The 25251-nt window shown below is 51.5% G+C and overlaps 1 protein-coding gene across 3 annotated transcripts in view; it reads right to left on the reverse strand.

Moving 5' to 3' along the window:
* Positions 1-25251, reverse strand: part of MYLK (myosin light chain kinase) — a 185406-nt gene that overhangs the window by 10322 nt on the left and 149833 nt on the right. For 2 of the 3 annotated variants that reach the window (XM_082839581.1, XM_082839582.1), the window contains 7 exons: positions 21053-21085; positions 20862-20955; positions 19352-19555; positions 13298-13515; positions 11900-12023; positions 3623-3775; positions 858-981 (listed from right to left, as the gene is read on the reverse strand). In XM_082839581.1, coding sequence (XP_082695707.1) covers positions 858-981; positions 3623-3775; positions 11900-12023; positions 13298-13515; positions 19352-19555; positions 20862-20955; positions 21053-21085 — 950 coding nt within the window. Of the gene's footprint in view, positions 1-857; positions 982-2073; positions 2096-3622; positions 3776-11899; positions 12024-13297; positions 13516-19351; positions 19556-20861; positions 20956-21052; positions 21086-25251 lie in introns of those variants that run through there. The other variant, XM_082839583.1, reaches the window with a different exon arrangement.

Below are 25251 nucleotides of genomic sequence, written 5' to 3' on the forward strand. Positions count from 1 at the left end.
CCAGTAGCCCAGGAATTTTATAATACTAGTAGTGATAATAGAAATAAAATAGATCATGATAAGTTCTCTATGGTTTTGGATGATCATTTTCTCCATCTGCTAACAATCAGAGGCGATTTGTGTCATTAAACTGTGTGCTGTTAAGACTCTGTACGCTGGAGCCAGTCTCTGGGTTTGAATCCTGGCTTTCCCACTTACTAGCTGTGACCCTGGGTGACCTTCCTAACCTTTCTCTGCTTTGTTTGTCTGAGAACTGGGGATAACAATAGTACCTGCCTCCCAGGATTAAAAAACTACATAGAGAGTGCTTTGAATGTTCCCTATACGTGGCCAGCCCTCCATACATATTGGCTACCGATCTCATCTGTGAACACTTACTATGTGCCAGGCCATGTGCTAAAGGCCAGATGAATATTATCTCATATAATTCTCACAACAGTGAGAATCTCACAAAGATTTGGTACCACTAATATCCCCATTTTATAGATGAGAAAACGAAGGCACAGCAAGGTTGAGTAACTTGGCTAAGGACATGTAGCTAGTAACATGCAACCTCTCTATGTCTCTCCCATGTCTCTCTTTGTGGAACATGTGCCCACCTCCTTCACTGTAAAGAAATGCAAGACCATCACGCTACCTATAAGGAGATCACATTCTCCAGGGCTGCCAAATAGTCCTAAAGGTGACATTGCTCGTCCCTAGTCACGAAGACATGGAATGTCAGTCTTGGTCCCAGACTATTTCAGAAACAAATGTAAACATTTTTGGAGTGAGGCCAGGGCAAGTTGGGAATGAGGGTAGCTTGAATAAAGCAATTATGAGGGACGACATCCCAGTCCAAAGTGACCCCTCATTACCTGCCATTTTCTTCTTGCCATGTACTTCTTCATCCGGTCCTTGGAGAGTTTCTTGGCCTCCATGTTCTTGGTGTCTTTCATTAGCCATGTATGCTGAAGGCACTGGGTGCAGTCCAAGCGGTTTCTAATAGAGGCAGAGATCAGAGGGTTTCTGAGCAGAAGGGGACCACAGAGGCTGCTGGTCAGATCAGAAACGGGAGGTCACCTGTCCCTAGTTACACAGGGCAGAGCCCAGGGCTCTCTGCTCCCAGTCCATCCACCATGGTGAGAATCACTGTGCTCTTGGCCTTTTTCCTCTCTTGGTCTGGGTTACACTGACTAGACCCAGAATACATTAGTGTTGAGAAGGCCTAAACACCAGTAAGCAACTGGAGTCTCATGACCTGCCCTTGGGGTCTAGGGAGGCTAAGTGCTGGAGGGCAGACATGTCTGGGAATGACTGGCACCGTATTCCAGGGTGGGGTCATTCTGCTGGTCACGTGGGGGCTGGGAACTGTGGAGGCCCGATCCTTCTGCCTCCTTGTCTGATGGAGAGAAGAGTGAAACCTTAGGCCCAAACCTTCGAGAATCAGTGAACTCTCAAATCTTATGGTGTGGTTGAGTATCAGGTTTTTCCCATTAAAACTCAGAGATCACATTCTCTGGGCCTGGGGTCACAGCCTAACTGGCCAGTGGTGGAAGGTACCTGGCCACACTCAGGCAGGCAGCTCCTACATGATCTAGATACAAAATAAGCATCCAGCTTTGTACAACCTATGAATTATGACAACCTTAGAACTGCACTGAAACTCATTTAATCTTCTGAAAGCTCTGGGAATCTAGAAATATTTCAGGGCCATCACCTTAATTGTCATAGGACTAATGAAGCCCAAAGTACCAAGTGCTAACATATGTAGAAAAATGAGTAAAAGTAAATTTGCTAACTATAGCAAATGTAGTGGTCTTTAGATAAGGGGATATGGATTATTTTAATTTTCTTATATTCAAAGTTTGTACAACTTACATGTATTAACTTATAATAGAAAAACATTTTTTAAAGTCCTGATAGATGGAGATTTCTGGTTGAAGAGATGCTGAGTTTGAGTTTATGGGAATCTAGTGTCTTGATCTATATGAAATCAATTCTTTGGTGAGTCCATTTTATGAGCACAGAGAAGCCAACACGTTTCTGAATAAACTCAAGGTCAGGTGAGAAAATAGGGTATATACACAATACCTCATTTACCACATCTTGGGTGAATGAAGCCTGGTTGACAGAAGCCATCCTTGGACCAGAGTTGTTAGGAAGGAGGTCCGCACCTCCCTGAGGCACCTGGGGAGCGGGGACCCATCACACGGGAGGGGCATCTCGGCCCCCCGCAACATCTAGATCCTCCTTGGGTCACGCCTGCTTCTGAGGTGAAGACTGGGGCAGCAAAGTGCTAAAAAGACCTCGCTGTCAAGGAGTGTGGAATGTCTCCTCTGGAGGAGTTTGGCCCTGAGCTGGCTAAAAAGGACTGAGAGGTGGGTGCGTAACCAGAAAACCAGACCGAACCACTTAAGAGACCCTCTAGCCTCGCTCCTTTAGCAACTGTGCTCTCATGTCCCAGACAGGATTTCCCCCAGAGGGGGCAAGACGACCGACAGCCTCACAGGGGTCTGCGGGCCAGGCAGACAGGGCAGAACCTAGGCCACAAAGTCCCCTTGGTGCACATGCAGAGCCTCTGGGCTGACTCCTCCCACCTTCCTCCTCCACGCCACCCGTTTCAACACCACCTTCTGGGGAAAAGCTTACAGCTGCTTGTATTGCCAAATACGACTCCCCGGGGCCCCTGGAGCCAGGCCTTGCCTCATCTGGCCACCTGTTCACAGAGTGGGTGAGGCGCCCGACAGCCCGTGGCCCCCCGCCGACACCCCACCACTCCCTTGCCCTGCTGCAGGCTGGCCCTCCCAGCACGTGCACGGCCCCTCTCCATTTCCTACCGTAACGGTAGCTGCTTCCCCTCGCCAGTGAATTCTCTCCAGCCACACCAAGACCCCCTCAACCTCCCCTCCTCTGCTCTAGCCTCCTCTACTGCTCCCATCTCCATCCTCTTCCCCCTGAAATACTGACTGAGCACCTTGGGCCTCTGACCTTTCCTCACAGCCTTAGGCCGTCTATATGCCTGAACACTCAGGCCTCCTGACGTTCACAAATGTTCTTTATTGTCATCTGCTGACCACCTGGGCAGCTCCAGGCAGCCCCAGAAGGTGGAGGAGAGAACCTCACAGTCTGCACGGTTGCAAGGGACAGAGATGGAGCTGGGCCCAGTGGCCTGGGGTCACAGCCTAACTGGCCAGTGGTGGAAGGTACCTGGCCACACTCAGGCAGGCAGCTCCTACATGATCTAGATACAAAATAAGCATCCAGCCAGAATAGCTAGGAGTATGGTCAGGACCGGCAAACAGGGTACCCCCCCCTGCAAGCCCCAGAAGGGGGGCTGAGGTTTCCGCAGGGCGGCTGCAGGCCACAGCTGTACACGGAAAATAAAAGGGTCTGTCGTTATTCACACACAAGCTGCCTCATTCCGTCAACAGGCAGTCAAGCGCTGTGTTTCAGGTGAGGTTTCTGTGCTTAGAAAGACAGGAGAGTGTCGGGCACCAGGGAGCAGGACCCTCGCGCACGCAGTGCCCATCCTCCCCTCCTCGGGTGCGGAGGGGCCCACGACAGGGAAAGAGAGTCCCTGCCTCTGGACCCCAGTCCGGGGAGTGGGGAGGCCGAAAAGACTGAAATCGCGACTCATTACTTCATATCTTTCTTCAGCAAGCTGCTGATAAAATCCTTGGCGTCATCAGAGATCTCATCGAAGGCCTCGTCGTCAAAGTCCCAGGTGGCTGAGGTGACGTTGGCTAAGGTTTCGTTATCGTTGTCACCCATGAAGGGGGACAGTCCACTGACCCTGGGGGATGAGAGAGGAGAGCAGTGAGTGGGGGAGGCCAGCAGGGAGGGCGGTCCCGCCAGGGGAGCGCTCCCTGAGGTCAGAGGTGAGAGCGCCCCAAACGCCCCCACGCCTGCCTCCCCTCCCACCCAGGAGAGAAGGGGGCGTGGCTCTCAGCCTCTGCCCGCTGGCTCACTCACTGTACTTCTGGGGTGTCGCCCGCCTGTTGACACCACCTGCCTGTGAAGCTGAGGCGGAGGGACTTTTCTTCAGTTTACCACTTCCACACAGCACTGCAGGGCCTTCCTCCCTGCCTTCTGTTCTTCCCCAACACCCAGGCGAGAACTTCGCCCCGCAGAACCTTCTCCAAGGTCCCGGGGGGAGGAATGGCCTCCTTCGCAGGGCTCCAGGCACGCGCGCACGCGCACACACAGACACACAGACACACAGACACACAGACACACAGACACACACACACACACACACACACACACACACACACACACACACACACACACACACGTGGACTGGTCACGTGGTACAGCACTCATCACCGCACCCTATCCCGCCCTCCCACCTCTCACCATCAGCATCAAGAACAGGGCCAGCCCAAGTGGGGCTCAGCAAGGGTGTGTCCACGAAGGGTGGACCTGCAATGCGGGTCGGTGATCCATCTATACTTGACGTCAATGCGCCTGAGGCATTTAGGCCAAACCAGAAAACTTCCCTCGGAGGAACCATGGCCTGTTCATTCGCTGGGTGACCTTGGACAATTCCCCTCATCTCTCTGTGTCAGCTTCCTCCTCTGTTAGATGGACAACCTGCTACTTGGAGTGGTCACCACTGCCACCTCTCCCTGTTCTCCTTCTCCTGCGTCCTCATTCTCATAACAGCAGACATCTATCAAATGTTCACTATGTGCCATGCACTGGGCAGAGAGCTAAAACAGATGGACTCATTCAGTCTTAACACCACCCTTTAAGGCAGGTAACTCATTACGTCGTTTAACAGATAAGGAAACTGAGGCACCAAGTGAGGGTAAGTAACTTGCTCAAGGATTTGCAGTCAATGAGCCTATTTCTTTTTTTTCTTTTTCTTTTTTTTTTTTTGCGGTACGCGGGCCTCTCACTGTCGCGGCCCCCCCTTTGCGGAGCACAGGCTCCGGACGCGCAGGCTCAGCGGCCATGGCTCACGGGCCCAGCCGCTCCGCAGCATGTGGGATCCTCCCGGACCGGGGCACGAACCCGTGACCCCTGCATCGGCAGGCAGACTCTCAACCACTGCGCCACCAGAAAAGCCCAATGAGCCTATTTCTTAACTGCTAATTTGTACAGTCATTTCTAGGAAGATGAAGTAAATCACAGCGTACAGCACTGGCAGGAGGCCTGGTCCGCAGTAAGGAGCTTGGTCTGTGACCACAGCTATTATGCAGTTCTTCTGTACACAGTTCACCCCCACTGCCCCATCAATCTGTGATCTCTGGAATGACTCACTTACCAATAGCTTAAGCCAAATAAAATTTGGAAGGTAAAGTATCTCAGAGCCGAATGGAGCAGACGTCTGGCTTACTGGCCTCACTTCTCACCTCTGGCGGGCACCTCATCTTCCCCCCAGCCATGCAGCCCGCCGCTCACCCCGACCTAGGGCCGGCTTCATGGGCCTTGGAAGAGCCCCGCTCTTGGCTTCATGCTCTGCTGCCATCATTTTGAAATTCTTAATGTTTACACAAGTCACCCCACCTTTTGATGCTGCACTGGGCCCTATGATTTATGTAGCTGGTCCTGCCCTGTCCCCACCTGAGCCCCATGAGATGGATCTAGGGCCCTCATGCCATCAACCTTCCAAGTTAAGGCTTCACTAACAACCCTTTCCCCAAATCCCTCATCATAAACAATAATGCAAACCCCTCGGGAGCTGTTTTGGCATCCAAGAGGCATCAGCTTATGAAATACACTCGGCCCTGAAAACTAAGTTTTGTAAAACAAAATCTATTGAAATATTGCAAGGAAAGCTTGCCATGGGAGGAACCCTCTGGTGAAAATCTTCATTAAAAAGAAGAAAAAGAGCTTTTTCAGTGTGAATTATCTCGCCCTAATCAACATATTTGTGCTTTTGAATAAAAGAGTTTTATAGATGGCATTAAAATGTCTTAAAGCAAGACACCCATTTATGTTCTGAGAAGGCAAGGAGATAATCATTCTCGATCATATCACAATGAGGGAAGGGTGGGACCTCACCAGGCCAGAGTCTGTGCTGTTATATGCTATTCCTTTCCCCTCTCTGGGCCTCAGCTTCCCCCCTTATACACCAAGGGTACTGGACTAGAATTCCTAGGGGCTCCCAGGAAGCCCATAGGCTTAACTAGTCCCATCAAGAAGCAGCCTGACTCTTGCTTGCCAGCTACATGCTTCATTCTGTCTCTGCACTTTCCATTTGAAACAAAGAGGGGAAGTCCTACAGCACTCCAAGAGATCGCCGGGAGGCGGGGGAGGGGGCAGGGAAGTAAACAACCCTGCTGTGGAATGCTGAAAGGCCGCCTTTGTAAACCTCCTTTCCTAATTAGGAGCTGTCATCCTGCAAAGATAGGGCTTAATCTCTGTGATGTTCATAGTTGGGGAGAGCCTCCTCTCCTCTGGCCTCTGGCACTCCTCCTTCCTGGCAGCCCATCCATCTGAAATCCCTCCCAAGCCTTGGCTGGCTCCTCACCTGCCCCAGCTCCCCCAGCATTCCCCCTGATAAACAGTACGTCTCTAAAATAAAAAATATGCAGAGCCTGACGATGAAGACAGTATGCGAATTTTAGTAATTCGAATTTTAGTAACGCCTTTCCGTGGTGGTGGGATTTTGCAGAATTTTTAAACTTCCTTTCTTGTACTTTTTCTTTATTGCTAGAATTTGCATAGGATCATATATGATTGGGTTGTTCAACCCAATTAACAAACATAGTAACCCTAGCATTAAAAACACAGCTACTCACCTCTTTTCCTAGTCTTACCTAGGTTTTAACTGAAGGGGATCAGAGTATACCACCCCAAAATATGAACTTGGGCATAAAAATTGCCTTGAGCTGAAGGCAATTAGCCCTTTGTCCTCCCTCTTTCTGTCTAAAAGCAGGACATAAATTTCTCTTTGTTAAGGTGACATAAATTTCCATTTGTTCTATTTGTCCATTTCTTCTCTTCCCAGGAAGAGGAGGAAGACTGTCATCTGCATATTAGATATCGACGAACAGTCCCTATACATTTCCTAGTCACCTTGTCACAATTTACTCCCTCCAGAAGCTCCAAACCCTTTTTCCTTCGTCTAGTTATTTCTGTATAATTTATCACTCTTTGTTAAAGTAGTATATAAGCCCCAAATTTTCAAGGTACCTTGAGTCACATTTCTTTATGAACACCTGTGCATATGTACATAATTAAATCTGTTTTCTTTTTGTTAATCTGTCCTTTTAAAAAAAATTTATTTATTTGGTTGTGCCGGGTCTTAGTTGCTGCATGTGGGCTCCTTAGTTGTGGCATGAGAAGTGTTAGTTGCAGCACGCATATGGGATCTAGTTCCCTGGCCAGGGATCGAACCCGGGCCCCCTGCATTGGGAGCGTGGAGTCTCAGCCACTGTGCCATCAGGGAAGTCCCGTTAAACTGTCTTTTGTCAGTTTGACTTGCAGACCCCCAAGAACTGAACCAAAGAGGTAGAGGAAAGTGTTTTTCTCCCCAACGTAACCAGTGAATTTGTCTGGTTTTCACAAAATTGTCATCAGTGTGGGCAAGTTCTTGGATGCTCTACTTTTTCCTCACTTGACATTGTCTTTCACAAGTGTATACAGAGTCTCAATGTTCATTTTTAATGGTTAAATATTAGTCTTTGTGCTAATGAGTCAACTAAGGACATGACTGCAGGGTGTTCTAATTTCTTAATCTCTTACTGCAGCCAAACGTCACCAGGGAATCTGATGCGGGGGCGTGTTCTGCTTGGAGGACAGAGCATGAGGAGACAGAAGGCAGAAATGCCTCTTGAATTACACTTTCTCTGTGGTGCTTTTTAAGCAGATGATTCCACTGCATGAATGGCCAGCAAAGGAGGCCATACATCTTCCAGCAGAACTACTGAGCGCTTAGGAAGGGGTTAGTATTTTATCCCATTTTATCCTTGGGATGCTCATTCCCTGGTGTGGTGGGAAGATTTGAGAGGGCTGGTCAGGCCCCACAGGAAGAGCTGGGCATCGTTTTGTGCAGTAGCCTAGGAAAGACAGACCCAGGGTTTAGTCATGTTAACCACAGCCCAAGTCCCTGGAGAGCAAAACCTGCAGGTGGTGTCTGGGCCTGGTGTGGATGTAGGGTGCCTGGAGGTCTCAGGACCTGCAATAGAGAGCATGTCTGGACTCAGCAGCTAAGAGGGAAGAAGCAGCCCTGGGTGGAGCTCCTGGATCCCTCTGAAGAGCCCTGCATCCAAATCTGAGTCTGAGTAGGTACCTGATGCTTGGGCACTGGGACTTCTCCCCAGCTCACTAGGCTGCTGTCCCCAGAAGGTAGATTCCAGACGGGGATGGATCTGGCTCTCTGGACCATGGTACGTGCTCACAGATGAGCTGAGATGGGAAGTCTGCCGCTGAGCACAGCAGGAAGATGGCAGGGAGGAGAAAGCAGGGCAGCAGGTTGGGGGAGGGGAGGAGGAGAAGGAATTCTGGGGTAGGGGTGAGGGCAGGGCACAGAGAAGGGTTTTGGTGTCTCCACAGGCAGTAAGGGAACAGCAAGTCCTAAGGAAATGGGGGGAGGGAGATAAGAGAGGGAAGGAGGTCTTAGAAAAGGAGGCGAGGCTTAGAATTTCTTCACCGTTGAAGTGTGGCCTAGAGAGCCTGGTCCTCTCTCTTCCTGCCAGAAACCAATGGGTATTGGTAAGAGCAGAAGTCTCCAGCAGATCCACGAAACCTGCTTCTCCCTTCAGAATCAGGGGTGAGAGGGTAAGGGGCCCCCAACCCCACCTGCTACATCTCTACCCTGCCTGGGGACCCTGGGCAGGCAGTGGAGCCAGGTCTCCTGTACCGTGACAGGCTCTGCCCCGATCTCTCCGAGGGTGTGAGGAGTTCCTTCAGCAAAGTCAAAACAACTTATGGGACACAGCTGCTCACTTAGGAGGTGCTCACCAAATCTGCGCTGAGGGATACACCTGTTATCACTCGTCCCCCAGCTCTCCATATCTCACTGGCCCCAGAAAGGAGACGGTGGGGAGCGGGGGGCACCCTCTGGCAAGGACTCCAAGCTCCAAAGAGAGGGATGGAGGGTGCATGAGGGCCGCCAGAGAACCTCTTCTGGGGGCTTCCGGCAGTGGCTCCAGAATTCTGCAGAGCAGGGGCTGAGCGGAAGCAATCTGGCTGGCTGCACCTTGTGTTCTCACACCACATGCCCTGCTGACAGCCCTAGCTGAGGAGAGAGACTCCCGGACCTCAATCCCCACTGTGAGAGCAGCAGGAAACGTCCCGCAGGGCAGAGCAGCCCGGATGCTGGGGAGGCTACAGGAGGCTGCGTAGGGCTGGCCTGTGTCCGCCACCCCCACTGCTCACCTGCCCCCCTTCCACAGGCACCTCTCCACCCTCCTCCCGCCTCCGTCCAGATGCCTTCAGGCTGGTGCCCCATTCATCAAAATTATTTCCCCCCCCATTTCAAAAAGCCCTTCCCTATTCCTAGGTCTCAGCTTTAAAAGTAATCTAGCAAACCATGTAACATGTTATCCAAATTACTTCTTCCACCTCAAAGAATTTTCATTTTAAAATAAAGTGCTCTTATGAGCCAGTAATTCTAGTTCTAGATTATGTATCCAACAGAAATGCATAAAGAGATTCACTAAAGCACGTGTACCGGAATACTCACAATAACCCGAACTGGAATCTAGCCCATCGGCACAGAATGGATAGGTAAACTGGATGAAGTTCACAGAGTGGAACACTATACAGCACCGAGAATGAACAGCCTACAGCTACACACCGTAACGTGAATGGGGGCCGCAAACAAGGTGGGGCAGAAGCCAGACACATCTTTCTGTATGATTTCTTTTATATAAAGTTCAAAAGCAGGTGAACATGGTGCGTGATGTTAGAATGGGGATCAGGTTACCCCTGAGGGAGTAACCAGAGCCTGGGCACCGGGAGGGCTGCGGGCCTGGTATTGTGTGGTTTCCGAGTCTGGGTATAGGTGTGTTTACTGTGCAAATTCACTGAACGTCTAGTCACCGGTCTGGCCCTGACCCGTAGGGAGACCGATCGTCCTAGTTTGCCCAGGATGGTCCTCACTGCAGCACTGAAAGTCCCGTATCCTGGAAAACCCATCAGTGCTGGGTGAACTGGGACAGCTGGCCATGCTCTAGGACTGTGGGAAGTGGGCAGCCATGTGGGCTTCCCTGGCTCCTGTGACCTCAATGCCCAATGAAGATCGAATCTCTGCCATGCCCCACCCCCAGGTTTATTCTGAGGACCAAACAGATGGTCCTGATTCTACAGCAGTGGGAAAACCGATGGAGAGAGTAAGGCAAGTCTCCACGATGGCTGCAGGGGGACCCAGGGCCAAGCCAAGCCACAGGGCAGCTGGGTCTGAACAGAGGGGGCTGACCAAAGACCGTGTCCCAAGACCCTCTCCTGGGCAAAGACCCGGCGTGACCCCATCCAGCCTGGGGCAGCCCCCACTGCCCTGCTCTTTATTTACCAAGGGGCCAGCACTACAGAATCTGGCAGTTTTCTTCACTCCTCAGCTCCCTTTCTCCTGGAGGGGACTGGGTAGGGAGAGGCAGGGAGATGCTCTCCTGGCCAGTTTCTTCTCTGCTGCTCTGGGGGAGGCTGTGTGGGTGGGGGTGACCCCAAGCAGGGAAGAAGATGACTCTCTGGGGTACAGAACCTGTGACACAGGTTCAACTGAGGTAGGCTGTCCTCATAGCCCACAGGGAGAGTAAGACTCCTGAGCACGTGAAAAAGCCACATTGGTGCGCGCGCACACACACACACACACACACACACACACACACACACACACACACACAATCACTCTGCTTCTGCTAAAGCTTTTGTAACAGTGGTTCCTAAACCTGGCTGTGCAGCAGAATCACCTAAAGCCATTTCTCACACTGGGGTCTGAAGACCCCATGGATCTAAGAAAGTATTCTTAGAGGTCAATATTCAAGTTTTCTGTGAAAATGTTTAATTTGTCCTTTTGCTTTAACAACAAAAACTTTTTTACAAAATGACTACATGCATATCTGCATTTTCAGGGAGACCATCCCCTAACTGTGTGATGCCACACAAACTCAGGGGCTGCCACTAAGGCTAGTGCCTGCTTGCAGCCTCGGGCTTCAGAGACTAAATCAGTCAAATCCCAACACGAGGGTGTGCTCTAGGGCCTGGTACTCAAAGTGCTGTCTTCAGACCAGCACCACCAGCAACCAGCGCCTGTTAGGAATGTGGATTCTCAGGTCCCCTGGAGCCTCTGAATCAGAACTTGTAATCTAAGCAGCCCAGGTGATTCCCTCATATTACTGTCTGTGAAGCACTGGTCTAGATTACTGGCCTTCCCTCTTTTCTCCAGCATTTTTTAACGGAATGGCTTCCTATTTTCCACCTAATTTCCCAATTCTAATTACTACACAGTAGCTTTCTGTTGTCTATGGGTCCCACTAAAAGCTCTATCATCAAAAGTGCTTATTAATTAGTCTGTATACTGGACGCAGAGATGAGGCTGGAATTTGGGGTCCCTCTGCCGTGAGGATGGGGTGCGGTCCTCTGAAGATGACGATGACACCCACAGCAGATGTACACCTGGCCTCTCTCCCTGCTTCTCTATGGACCCATGTACACACATGAAGGTAAATGCCACGGCACCAGCCACGTTCCTGTCCTCCTGACCAAAGGCCCCTAGGTGGCTAGCATCAAGGATGGTGAGGGGCCCAGAACGGGGCTCTTGCTGTGTAGAGCTAGACGCTCCTGCAGAAGTGTGACGTGGGCTGTGGACATCACCGGGAGCACAGAAGCCAGGCAGGCCAGCGAGGAGGGGGTTGGGAGCCTACCGCCCTCCTGACTCTAGGCGGGCTCCCCATCAGGACCCGCCCTGGTCCCGTCAACATCAGGGCAGCCTGGGGACCCTCCCGCCGTGCGCCCCAGGACTCACAGGATGTAGCAGATGACCCCGATACTCCACATGTCTGTGGCGTAGCCGATGGGCTCGTAGTTGATCACTTCCGGTGCGACGAACTCTGGGGTGCCAAAGAGGACCTTCAGAGAGCCCGCGTTCTCTGCAACCAGGATGGAGAGGGATCAATCGCCAGAACGTCCCTAAGCCAACCCGAGGTCAGCAGGTGCCTGGGAGGGACACAGGCGAGGCCGGCCTTCAGCGGCTCTCCCCCTGCAGGACGGCACAGGGACAACAGCCTCCTCGTGGAACAAGGGCATCGACACACCAGTGGAACCGCCCTGCCCCGGATGGAATGGCTCTCCATGTGTCTGTCTCTCCCATGAGTTCCCTGAAAGAGGGGTGGTGACTTGTGCTTGAAAATAATCTCTACCATTCAGTCTGTCATTTGTACCCTGCTGCCTGCTTTATGAGGACTTTCCTATTTAATGCTCTGGCCAAGGAGGATGGCCCCCATCTCCCAAGGAGAAAAGGGAGGCCCAGGGAGTGACTCCCCCCGAACCCTGTGTCCCGGTAAATGGTGCTCAGGACCTAACCCAGGGGGTCTGACTCCTGAGCCATGTTCCTCCCCTCCCCCACCCACCTCTCCACGTCTAGTGTCACATCTCTCTTCCCAGGAGCTGCCGGGAGGTTAGTTGGGAAAAACCGTAACCCTGAGGTGGGGCCTCTGAGCCATAGAGGGCCATCACCCGCCAAAATGACTCTTGGGTTGGGTACTCAGGCCCTGAGCGCCCTCCCCTAACGTGCCCTGCCTCCTGAAAGGGCAGGAACAGCAGTGTTGCTTCAGAGAGCCCTGGACTAGGCCCCAGGTCCTCATTCCACCCCAGCTCATCGTGGGACTTGCTGGGCAAAGCTACTGTGAACCTCGGTTTCCTGGTCTACAAATTGAGGCTCATAAAATCTGCCCTGCCTGCCTCCAAGCGTTGCTGTGAGAATCAGATGAGAGAAAGTAGGTGAAAGTGCTCTGGAAACTGTACAGTAGGGTGCAAATGTGAGGAAGCACCATCAGCAAAACGTTCTGCTGCTGAAGGCACCAGAGTGAAAAAAATAATAATGATAAAACAAATGAAAACACCTACAAAGTGCTTACCATGTGCGAGGCACTGCTCTTATCCCTCTACCTATATTAACTCAGTGAGCCCATAACAACTCTATGAGGTGAGTCCTACTGTTACCCCAATTTACAGATGAGAAATTTGAGACATAGGTTCCCATAGCTAGTAAGTGGGAGGGGCAGTCTCCACGGTCTGTGATCTCAGCTCCAATCCAGGGCATCCCCTTTAATACTGTTGTGTCTGATACAGTGCCTGGAACACACACAGCCATGGCCACTGCCATGACGTGTTGGTGACAACAGGAGAGGTGGCTCGGCCTTACCCAACCTCCTGGCCAGACCGAAGTCGATGAGCTTGATCCTGGTGCCTGTCTTGTTGACACACATGATGTTCTCGGGCTTGAGGTCCAGATGGACAATGCCCTGCTTGTGGATGTACTCCACCCCCTCCGAGATCTGCCTCATGTACTTGATGCACTCCCGCTCGGTCAGCTCAAAGTCCTCATCGATGATGCGCTCGAACAGCTCACCCCCGGACACGCTGTGGGGACAGAGGGGGTGCTCAGACCACAGGAGCAGGGAGCCTGGCTGGCAGGAAGCCTGGCCAGGGTAGACTGGGGGAAGGGGTCACGGCCAGGAAAGCCCAGTGTATGGGGGTGCCAGGCATTTTCTGCAGCTTCCTGAGTCCCAGACCACTGCCCCGTTATGTCGGTCCCAGTCTTCCACTGTGTGAGGACGGCCTGGTCCTCCTGGTTTCCTGCTTGGGGGACACCGCCTGTGCCCACTAAGCTTTGGAGGGGTTCAGGGAAGCATTTACTAGGCAGTCTCAGAGGTGGCCATGAACTGAGAGATCTAGAATGATCTCCTAAGCAAAAAGGGTAACTGCCAGACAACCTCTTTCCCCCAAATGACTATAGATGTAAGGGATTATCCTGTTCTCCAGCCATGTCTTTTAGTCATAAAGAATTGAGTTTAAAAACTCACAGTACCCGTAAGCATTTGTTTTGCATAGCCAGAAGCAGAAAAATATCTTCAATAATACAGAGCATCAGCACGTTTTGTAAAAGTCATTGGCTGTAACCTATTATACTTACAGTTGGGATCGATTTGCTTCCTCTGGCTAGGCCTATAACATCAGTTTACTCCTTCCAGCCATAACTAACTTGCCTCCCCTGCTCCCTGGCCCAGGCTGGGAGTGTAGTACATCCTTCCTGCCTGGACAGACTCTGGATCCTGGCCATGGTGGTTCTGGGGCCTGCAGTGGGCGTCTCTTCTAAGGATTGGCCAGCCAGCCTATTTCCCTTCAGTGCAAATGCTGTCACATGGGGCCTCTCTGTTCCCCTCTCCCAGCCTTCCAAACCCACCTTCCTTGCTCGCTGCTCAGGAACCTTAAAGCATCCCCTTGGTAACTTATGCAGCATCCAGACATCAGTAAGCTCTTTTTTTACAATGGCCTGTGGATCCACCAGCTGAACAAGGTTGAGTGGGCTTCCTTCGGAGCCTGTCCTCTTCCAAGGGGCTTCCCTCTTCTAAGGGAGTCATCACAAAGATGGGAAAGAGCCGAGTTTGAATCCCGTCTCTGTGGCTTGGGCAAGTTACTTAACCTTTCTGAGCCCCAGTTTCCTCATCTGTCCCTAAAGCATCATGTCTGACACACAGTGGGTGCTCAGCACATATTAATTATCGTCTGACAACCTGCTGCGGGCCAAGTGGATCTTGTTACTGACCCCTGAGGGAGAGACAAGACAAGGACGCACCATGGGGCCCAGCACACGGAAGCCTCTGTGGGTCTCCATCACCACAGGACAAAGACTTCTGGGAGGGCTGAGCGGGTAAAGGTCAGTCTGTGCCAGTGGCCGCTGGGGGCCGCTGGAACCAACGCTTTAGAACCAACCGAGAAGGAGGTCCTTGTGTGGCCAGCAGGTGGCGCCTCTGTCCTCAAGCCCTTCATTTCTGTTGCCCGCCACCCAGGCTCTAGGTCAAACTCTAATCCCTGTTCTTAGGTTCCTAGGTTTCAGGCCATTCTTAACATCTCTGAGCCCCAATTTCCTCATCTGTAAGATGCAGATAAAAACAGCACTATCTCACAGGGTTGCTGTGAAGATTGAGTGAATTAATACAGGTAAAGTGCTTAGAAAAGTGCCTGGCATATAGTACGTGCTCAATAATGTTAATTATCTTTTTTTTTTTTCCTTTTTAAAGAACCAGTGGGGGCTCTTGTTGAAAATACAGACTCCCAAGCTTCTCCCCTGAAGATTCTGATTTAGAAAATCTTGGAAGGGTTGTGATCCATATTTTTAATGAGTACCCCAGGTCATTGTTAAAATCAGACAAGTTTGAGAAATATTGGCTTACTCAGTTACCACCCCTGGGAAGCCAGCTGAAATTCATGTCCTCCGAGAAATCACTCCCAATTTCATCATATGATCTTTCCCTCCCTGGGTTCCCACACTCTCATCTCTGCACTTTCCCCATCAAGTCTGCCTTGTCTTAAAGTTGTTTGTGAACATGTCTGGAAAAGGTACGGCTCATCTCTAGACCCTTGTTTTTACCTGGCAATATCTGGCACAGACAAGGTACCCCAAAATGTTTGGTTTTAAATTTAAAATATTCTGAAAAAGCAAGAAACCATTTTTTGCAGTGTCCTTGGGAACGTCTGAGGCAATGAGTGGTGGAAATCTGAGCCGTGGAGATAATTACTGCTGCATTTCTAGAGGTAGCCTATTCAGTAGAGGTGCAAATATAGGTTCAAACCTATTCAAATTTAGTTGATGTATTTTGAAAACTGTCCTTGTGGTCCATTTTCAAGGATGTAAGGGGTTACATAAACGGTTCTATATAGGTTTCTTTTCAAAACGCTCAAGACTGTGGGTGGGAAGAAGCTGCCACCCACAGAGATGGGATAAAGCCATGGGCCAAGACTGGGCGGAGGAAATGTGTGCTTAATAAATTAACAGTGATGAGTGAGTGAATGAATGAGTGAAAACCTACCTTATTCCAAGGGATCAAATTTATCCCCCAACTGTAGACATTGGCCAGCGCTCCCTGGCAGCCAGAAGGACGACACTCCATGGGGCTCCAAACCCAGACCCTCTCCTCCTTGTCTCATGGCAGCTAGCTGCTTATTCTTTGATCAGTTTTGCCAATGGCAGCATGAAGGTGAGATGGGCAATGGATGGATGACTCAGCTTAAGCTGCACATCTGCTTCAGTGCTCAGGGGCCCACCAGCCCTTGGAATGTCCCGAAAGGACCAGCCCTGACTCCAGGCCCGGAGCCTGAAGGAACTCCTGTATCAGAGCAACACTGCTACAACGATAGGGGCTACAGTAATCGGAGGTCAGAAAGGCTGAAGACACATTAATTCTGGGCTCTCACTGTATCTGAGGCGGCTGATCTGAAGCCTGGGGCCCTGCAATACATTTTCATTTTTCTGTATCACCAGGGATTGTCCTTCTCTTAATCTCAGTTTCTCCACCGAACAAGGAGAAGAGCAAATCGTACTGCTGAAAGCCAGCCTTTGCCTTCTCAGTGGCCAGGTCTGTTTAAGCTGGAAGGGAAGTACAGATTGAGTATGAATCTGCTCCTTCTTCTCTGGTCGAGTTCCTATCAAGGGGCAAGCTCCTTACCCCAAGTGCAGGAGAATCAGCTGGCATCTGTGAATGTAAGACTCACTCCTGTCCACGGGGGAGGCATGGGGTGGAGGGATGAAAGCCAGACCAGCTGAAGCCCTCGTACGTTTTCTCCCAGCATTTTCCGTCCAGCTTGCCAACTCCCAATTCCAAGCTAAGTATGGTATTCTGCCCACTGGTTCTGCTGCCCAGCCTCACCCAGGCTTGGTTGCCTCCTACCCGCTCCTGCACCTTCTCACGAGCTTGCTCAAGGGTTAAGTTCCAAAGATAAGACATTTCTTCACATGTCCCCACACGCCCACGCTGCCTGGACCAAGCAACCTGTTCTACAATAAATGTGAAAGGCTGCAGCCCACAGGGCTATTGTGAGGGTATAATGAGTGAGGCCATGGACATGGGCTAAATCTTTCCTAGAAGTGGGGAGGGAAGTTTGAATTCGGGGCTGAAAACTGATTCTAAGAGACGAAGGAAGATTTTCTTTGAATCTGTGTAAAAGTTCCACAGAGCTGCAGAATTTTAGAACCAAAAGGGAGTATAATCCAAATAGCTCTCCTCGCTGAAAGGATATAATAATTACAAAGTCACAGCTCGACAGTAATAGAAGCTGACCCCAGGTTTCCTCAATAGTAGGATTTGTTCCACAAACCAGTTGGGTGTTAAAGTGCTCACAAAATAATTTTAAGTGAAAAAAAGACCAGGATATAGAAAAAGTCAATGCATCATACTCCTAAGAATAACTCGCAATTATACAGCCTGTGCCTGACACATGTTATTCCATCTAATCCCCTATTGTACACGAGATGGTTTGTAGCCTCCTTTTACAGATAATAAAACTAATGATTGGCACAGTTGGGCAACTTATTCAAGGTCGTCAACAAGAGGCAGAGCAGGGATTGAAGTGAGGTTTCTCAGACTCAAGTCTGTCTCTTAACCACGACTGCCTTTCCTGAGGAACACAAACTGAAAGGAAACACAGCAAAGGTTCACGGAGTGAGGGGAGTCACTTCTCAAACTGGGGATGCCTCACTGGCTTCACCTTTCCCGGGAAGGAACACCGAGATGTTGACACAGTCCTCTCCGAAGGACTGAGATCCCTGAAGCTCGGGATGAGCAGTTCAAGGATGCTGCAGGCACTTTCAGAGTATTGCTAAAGCTGTCAAATGCACATCCCCTTTGATCCGGCACTCCCACGCTTCTGGGAGTTTACTCTACAGATGTACACAGGCATGAGTGTAAAGCTATATGTACAAGGTTATAGACACTGCCTTTTTGCAAAAGCCAAAGCCTGGAAACCATCCAAAACCCTATCAAAAGAAGACGAATAACCTGTGGTCTATGCATGCGCTGAGATCCCAGGGAGCAGGGAGAGTGAGGAAGCCCCCTGGCTACTGATGTGGGCCTCTCTCCAAGATACACTGTTGAATGGAAAGAAGCCAAGTATAGAATATTGAGTGAAACTTGTCTTTGGGTTAAAAGGTGGGAAGTATGTGTATATGTACATACATACATACATATATATTCATACATGAATATGAATAATATATATATAAATAATATATGCTTGCATTTTCATAAAGAAACTTTGGAAGGACACAGACAAAACCAACAAAATTGGTTACCAGTGGTGCTGAGGCAGGGTAGGAACAGGGTAGACGGGAGACGGGTAGGAATGGAACTTCTCATTGTGTATTCTCTTATATTTTTTTATGTGATTGTATCATATACTTTTAAAATTCAGATTAAAAAAGGAAAAGAAATGATTAAAAAATACACATTGGGCTTCCCTGGTGGGGCAGCGGTTGAGAGTCCGCCTGCTGATGGAGGGGACGCGGGTTCGTGCCCCGGTCCGGGAAGATCCCACATGCTGTGGAGCGGCTGGGCCTGTGAGCCATGGCTGCTGAGCCTGTGCGTCCGGAGCCTGTGCTCCGCAACGGGAGAGGCCACAACAGTGAGAGGCCCGTGTATCGCAAAACAAAAAAAAACAAACAAAAAAAACACACTACGGAGCATGTCTGGCTTACTGACTCCAGTATGTTTGTGTGTGTGTGTGTGTGTGTGTGTGTGTGTGTGTGTGTGTGTCTGTGTGCGCGCGCACATGCAGACCAGCACTCAGAGGGGAGAGAGGTGAAGGACTGGGACTCGAAGAAACAATGGAGTCCAGGAAAGCCTTGGCTGGATGTCATCTGGTCCTCCCCCGCCTCTGTACAGCCCAGCTCAGAAAGCGCTACTCTTTGGTGAGTGAGAGGTCAAGAGAGAACAAACCAGCGTGGACCAGGGGCACACAGAGCAGAGCAGGAGGACGGGAGCGAGGCTTATGCTCCTGCATTCTGAGCTCCCAGCCCTGGGCCCCCTTCTCTCTCACAGGCCGGTTAGGAAGCTGCCCTGTCCCCCCTCTTCTGCTCTAAAGCCACCTCTAGGTCAGAATGCCCTGAATGAAACCAAGGAGCCGAGGGGTAGCCCTGAGCCTTTCACAGGGAGGTGAGGGTGAGAAGGGGGCAGGGGTCCTCAAAGGCCTGCCAGTGTGCTCTGGAGATGAGCAGAGGGGGCTGGTGGGCAGTGGGTCAGGGCCAGCACCGTGCACAGATGGGCTGTCCCCAGTGGTCGGCACCCGGCCACATGGGCTGCTGAGTGTCGTGCACATCACACCCTGGCCCACAGTGCTCTCCATCTCGGGGCGGAGGGTGGTGGCAGGACAGCGGTGGAGTCCCACAAGGGGATCCTGGGCCGCCCCGCGGCGGGACACTCACATTTCCAGGACCATGACGATGTTGGCCTTCTCTTCGAAGGCATCCACACACTGGACCAGCTTGGGGTGGTGGAGGCAGTTCATGATGCTGATCTCCTGCCGGATGTTCTCCTTCTCTTTTGCTGAATATGCCTTGAAGAATTTCCCTGCCCAGATTTTTCCAGTTTTCTTCTCTACAAGTCGAAAGACCTGTCCAAATTTCCCACTGTGAAAGGAGGAGAGAAAAAGCAATTTAGCCCAGCTTTCCACTGACCTGGGATTGGCAAGTGATGGACCGTGGGACCCATCTGGCCTCCCTCTTTTCCTAAATAAAGTTTTACTGGAAAACAGCCATGCCCATTTGTGCCCAGATTGTCTGTGGCTGCTTCTGGGTTTCAGTAGCAGAGCAGTCGTTGCAGCATAAACCACATGGCCCACAAACCCTAAATATCCATTATCTGGCCCTTTACAGAAGAAGTCGGCCAGTCCCTGCTCTAGGTCAGTGAAGCACACTGCGGATGCCATAAACCTACTCTCCATCACTTGTCAATGTCAGCCCGGGTCTGGCCCCCAACCCTGCCCTAACCCTGTCCAGTGTTGCTGTTCTTTCAGGACTGTCATCTCCTTGGGCTGAGGCCTCAATCTTGGCGACAGACTTCTTTCCCTTTCCCCCGCGAAAGGACCCGTGACGTCAGGTTGGGGAAGTCCTCCCCAGGTACCGGGAATTTCAGAGTGGTTGCCTTCCTTCCACGTCTTTCCAGTACCGGGGGCCTGGAGACAGCCTAGCAAGGCCCCTGCTTCCCACTGTAGGGATGGCAGTGGTGGCATTCCGCTGACACCACTCCCGCCCCAGAGCAGGGTCCTCGTTCTTCAGGACTGCGATGAGGTTGGTGTCACTCCTTTATTGGACAGAAACCCTCTGGAAATAAAGAGCTGAGCCCCATTCCTCTCTCTTCCACCTCCCCTCCTCCTCCAGGGATAGTGGGCGACAGGCAGCCCTGGGTGCTGCTGCTGGTGGGCACAGCCTAGCTGTGCCGAGGGCCCAGGGTTGTGGTCTGAGTCCACTGGTGTCTCTGCAGCCCAGGGAAGAGCCTGAGCAGAGACTGTGGCCTGAGTTCACAAAGCGAGGCGTGATGACAGGAGGTGCATGTCAAGGGGGCGCGTTCTCCTGAAGCACTAGAGCTAGAACTGCTGAACGGCGAGCACGGATCAAAGGGAAGGGATCCTAAGGACGGGTCGGGCCAGACCCGCTGCCCTGGCTTATGTCCTATGTGAGGGGTGGATTGCAGAGGGGGACGGGCCTGCTCAAGCTTGCGGAGGGATCCCGGGGCACAGCAGCTCCTAAGAGAGCCCTGGCCGGGTGATGCTTTCACGGGTGCCAACAGGTCAAGCCCTCCCGGTTCTGCAGGAACCTCAGTCTGGAGAGTTGGCAGAACCCAGGGAAGGACAGGAAGAGGAAGCAGGGAACTTAACCTCGGGGCCTGCGCCACCCTCACCCTGGGCTCCGGAAGGGTGCTTCCCACTCCACTTACGATCCTAGTCTCTCTTCGATGTCATAGAAGTCAGACACTTTCTGGTCAGTATTGACCACGACGGTCCGATAATCGACCTCGGGCTCCTTTTCATCTGCAGGGTGGGGGTCGGGGTGAGTGTGAGTCATCAGACCCCTCACCCACCCCCCTCCACCCCTCGAGTCTTCCCGAGGACGGGGGCCAGCACTCACCATCATCTGACACCTCCACTTCATCCTTCGGCTCTATGGGGAGAGAGGGCGTGGGCGATTAGTAACGAAGGCCCACTGAGAGCAAAGCATGCCGGGAGCCCTGTCGGACTTCAGCCTTCCCAGGCACAAGACCACCAAGCCCAGAGCTCTGGGCACCACCACGGGGTCAGTGGGTCCACGCTGCAACAGGGCCACGTATACACTGGCAGGCGCTGACCCCCACCCAGCCCCTCCTCTGCCAGCTCTCCCCTCCATCCACTCCCCTCTAGCCTTGAGGTCCCCTAGACATGCCCTTCTTCACATCTTTTCTAGTCTCTCTGACTTTCAGAACCTACACACAACTACAACAGTCCCTTTCTGCTCCGGCTCAAAAGTCGGCAACTTATAATTGCTACTAGTGTCAAATCCATTTATCCATTTGCTGAGAACTTTTTCTGGAATTCCAGCTAGGTACCAGTTATTTTGCCAGGGATCATGGGTGTACAAAACAAAATACAGATGGCATGATCTCTCCTCCTTTCTTGGAGCTTATATATAATTTCGTTGGAGAGGCAAAAACACATATCCTTGAAATATCCATTACGAGCGTTATATAATCAAGCACGTGATATCGCAGTACAAACTGAGTAGACAATGGAGGAAGGTGACACAAGTGGGGCAAGTATAAAGTCAGAGCAATTAGTCTAGGAAGAAGGAGCCCTTGAGTTGCGTCTTAAAGGAAATGATGGAACACAGCGAGGAGGTGGGTGACGTCATGCAGGAAGCCAGCGGGTGTTTATGGGTATGGCAAGGAGGGACATGAGCAGCCCACCCTGGCCGTTCACAGGTGGGGGGTCGTGGATGGGGGGTCGTGAGGGGACAGGCTGGTGGCCAGAGGAATCCACCCCCTTCTGAAGTCCAGGCTTTCCTTTGCTTTGGTATAATTAGTCCCTAAAGAGCCACTGTGGCTTCTTGACCTTAGCCAAGTGCCCTTCCCTTCCTGGACCTCAGTTTCCTCATCTGTAAAAGGAAAGCACTGTACTTCTGGGTGGTTTCTCGGGTCCTTGGCTAGCCCTGGACGCCATGCTTTGTGATGTGCTAGGTGCTACTCAGCCATGATGTGGGGCTGTGTCCCATCTGACAGCGGGAACCAAGGGAGGCTTCCCGAAGAGGTAGAAAGACCTGAGGAAGCCAGAGAGGGAGGCCAAGGATTTCTAAAGTGTGTGTGTGTTTGTGTGTGTGAACAACTGGGGGAAAGGGTGTGATTTGCTGAAGCTCCCAGCAGAGCAAGACTGAGGACAGGAAAGGGACGGCAGATGGAAGGAAGGCCAGAGCAGACGGGGCCGAGGGGTTGGTCAGACACTGCCCAGAAAGGAGGGCTTGTGTGGGAGCGGGCCCAGCTCTGTGTGCTTCGCAAGTGGAATGCTGGCGGTGAAGGTGTGGGTAGGGGACCAGGTGCAGCTTGAAACCATAGACAGTGAGCCTCTCTGTTAGGCTGAGGGCAGAACAAATGACTGAAACCTAAGCAGGCAACCTGAGAGAAGTCACACAGTTCCCATGCAAGGTAAGTACCCCTTGCTGGAAAAGAGTTTTGAGAGAGTTTATAAGCATGTGACCGGGAACAAGAGAGGCTATGATTTGTTTAGAGTTCTTAAAATGCTGTTGATAAAGTTTCATTTTAAAAAACCAACACAAGTGGGATTGGGAGGAATATTTGTCACAGAAAGGAAAATGCCGTGGAAAAATAAAAAAAGGATAAGGTCGATGGGGACTCAGATTAGTGGTGGGGTTCACAGATACTGTCGGGATGTGAGTATAACTGATCAAGTCTTCTAAATCACAGATTTGAGAGTTGACAGTGACACTGTCAAATTCACAGATGACCAAAATGTACTTGAGAGCAACACACCTGGAAGGTAGTAATGGAGTCATGTGTTCAGGGAGAACTGAATCATTCAGACTTTCAGCATGACAAGCCCTAGGGTATCTAGTTAGAACCAAATGTGGGAGGCCCCATTCCTCAAGCAACTGCTCTGGCCAACAGAATGCTGTCACTGGGGACGTGTGCACCAGCTGCAAACAGGTGTTATTACTCTGCCCTTGGTAGAGCCTGGGGTCATGTGATCCTAGAACCCTGGCTGTTGGCACTGAGAAAGTCTCAGTGGAGCTGGAGGAGGCGTGGGCCATTGAAAGGAAGAGCTGCCATGTGAGGATGATCAGAAAAGGTTAGGCCTCTCTGGTTGGGAAAGAAGCCTAAAGCAGACGTGATAAAAAACAAAAAAATCACAATAGCCAAGGGTGAGATTAGGGTTATGAACTTTCACCAACTCATGAATACTATAACGTGGGAGAACAGTTTAGCGTTATACCTCACATGGGAGGAACGCTGCAGGCATCTGGAAATCACACCTCAAGAGCCACCGTAAGAACGATGAATAGGTTCACGAGATGTTTAGGTTAGTTCAACAATGGTATGTCAGACGGGGATTTAAGGAAAGCAAGAGATTCAAGTCAATTCAACAATCACTAACTGAGCACTTGTGGATGCCAGTCACTGCATGGGGCCTTAGAGACAAAACATTAATGATAATACCCACATTTAGTGGCAGGGAGGCCCCATCGTCCTGATCCGTGGTACCCTAGCTGAGACAGTGGTTTGACCTCTCCTGAACTTTTTGTCCCCATGCCACATATCCTGGTGTAGAATGAGCAACAGGATGAGAGAGTACAGAGAGACAGGCTCTCCTGGCCTGGAATCTCTAGGAGGAACCGTCTGTCCTCTCCTCGTGAAGGAACAGAAGCAGCGCTGTGAGCCCATGAGGGGCTTTCCGATGACCTGTTTCCCGGAGGCATCTTCCAGGTGGCCCTGAAAGGGCATGCAGTTCTAGAACTGGCCTCTCCCCATCTCTCTGACACCAGTTAGAGATGGAGCTAGCCTTCTTGCCCTCCTCTCAAATACCACACCTACCCTCAACTCCTGCCTCTCTCCTTAGCAGTCAAGATGCAGCGTGCTTTCCTGGTACCAAGGCTGTGGGGTCCAGCTCAATCTCAGGGAACCCAGGCCCCGGCCTCTGGCTCACTGTTACACAGCAACCCTTCCTCTGTGCGGAACTCGGACCAAGGCTCCAGGCTGAGACATTTCCCTTCCTCCTTTTCCTTCTCGTCCTGTCTCCACTCTATTTGGAAGGGAAATGGCCATGAGAGGAGGAACCCCAGAGGCGTGGGGGAAAGACCACAATTCAATTAGCCAAGCTCTCTGAGCATAAAGGGGTAGTAATGAGAGAGGTGGCCACGTGGTGTCCATCTTTCCATTCAGGAAGGAGCTAAACTGCAGTAGAAGGGACTTCAACGAGATACTTTTAAAAAAATCCACTCGGAAAGAGCTGTGAGATCCAAGAGCTAAGTGGAAGAACTATTCGGAAGATGGTTTCAAGATATTTCTGCAGGCAGATGACACCATCCGCCTGGAGTGGTGTTTCGGGGAGGGCCGGCTGAGCGCTCTGGCCCTCACGTGGCACGTGTCTAGCTGGCTCCCTGGACAGAGCGGTCCCTTTGCACGGCGGAGGGCTGCTGGGCGCCCAGCGGGCACTAGAGGGCGCCCGCGCCCCGGGGAGGGCAGCCGCGGCAGCTCAGGGTGAGCGGTTGATTTCCGCTGCTTCTCTGGGGGCTCTGCATCTCTACCCTACTCTGCAAGCAGCCTCTATCACAGCTGTTTGCTAACAACCATACAGACTAGAACAAATGAGGATTAGGAGCAAGGACGGAGCGGATTTCAGAGTTAGAATTGAGTATGGTGGGAGTGGAGATCCAGACCTGGTTGGGATGGGAGAGAGCGGCTGCGTTGGGTGGGAGGGGGAAGGGGAGGTGCTCGTTTACTCAGGTTTGGGAAGACGAGGAGGGGTGCTGTCAGGTTACGGGTCCTAGACTTAGCGGGGTGGGGGGCTCTGGCATAAGGAGGCCACAGAGCTGGGTGGAGACCTACATGCTATGCTGTGGCCTCCACCGTATCCCTAGAGCCCCTGCAGCACCCGGAACACAGGAGGGGCACCGGTCACACTGAGTGAGCGAATGCAGAGTGAGGGCGGGGATGGAACTGAGAGGTCCGGATGAAGCCCAAAACTGAAGTTGCTGAGGCAGAGGCTGGAGGGGCCGTGGTAGCGGTGGGAAGGTGAGAGCCAACATTAGCTGTGCTTAGAGGGAGGAGGGTTAATTGGCACTGC

Source organism: Leucopleurus acutus (genome assembly GCF_964270905.1).
Source record: "Leucopleurus acutus genome assembly, chromosome: 5".
Taxonomy (NCBI): domain Eukaryota; kingdom Metazoa; phylum Chordata; class Mammalia; order Artiodactyla; family Delphinidae; genus Leucopleurus; species Leucopleurus acutus.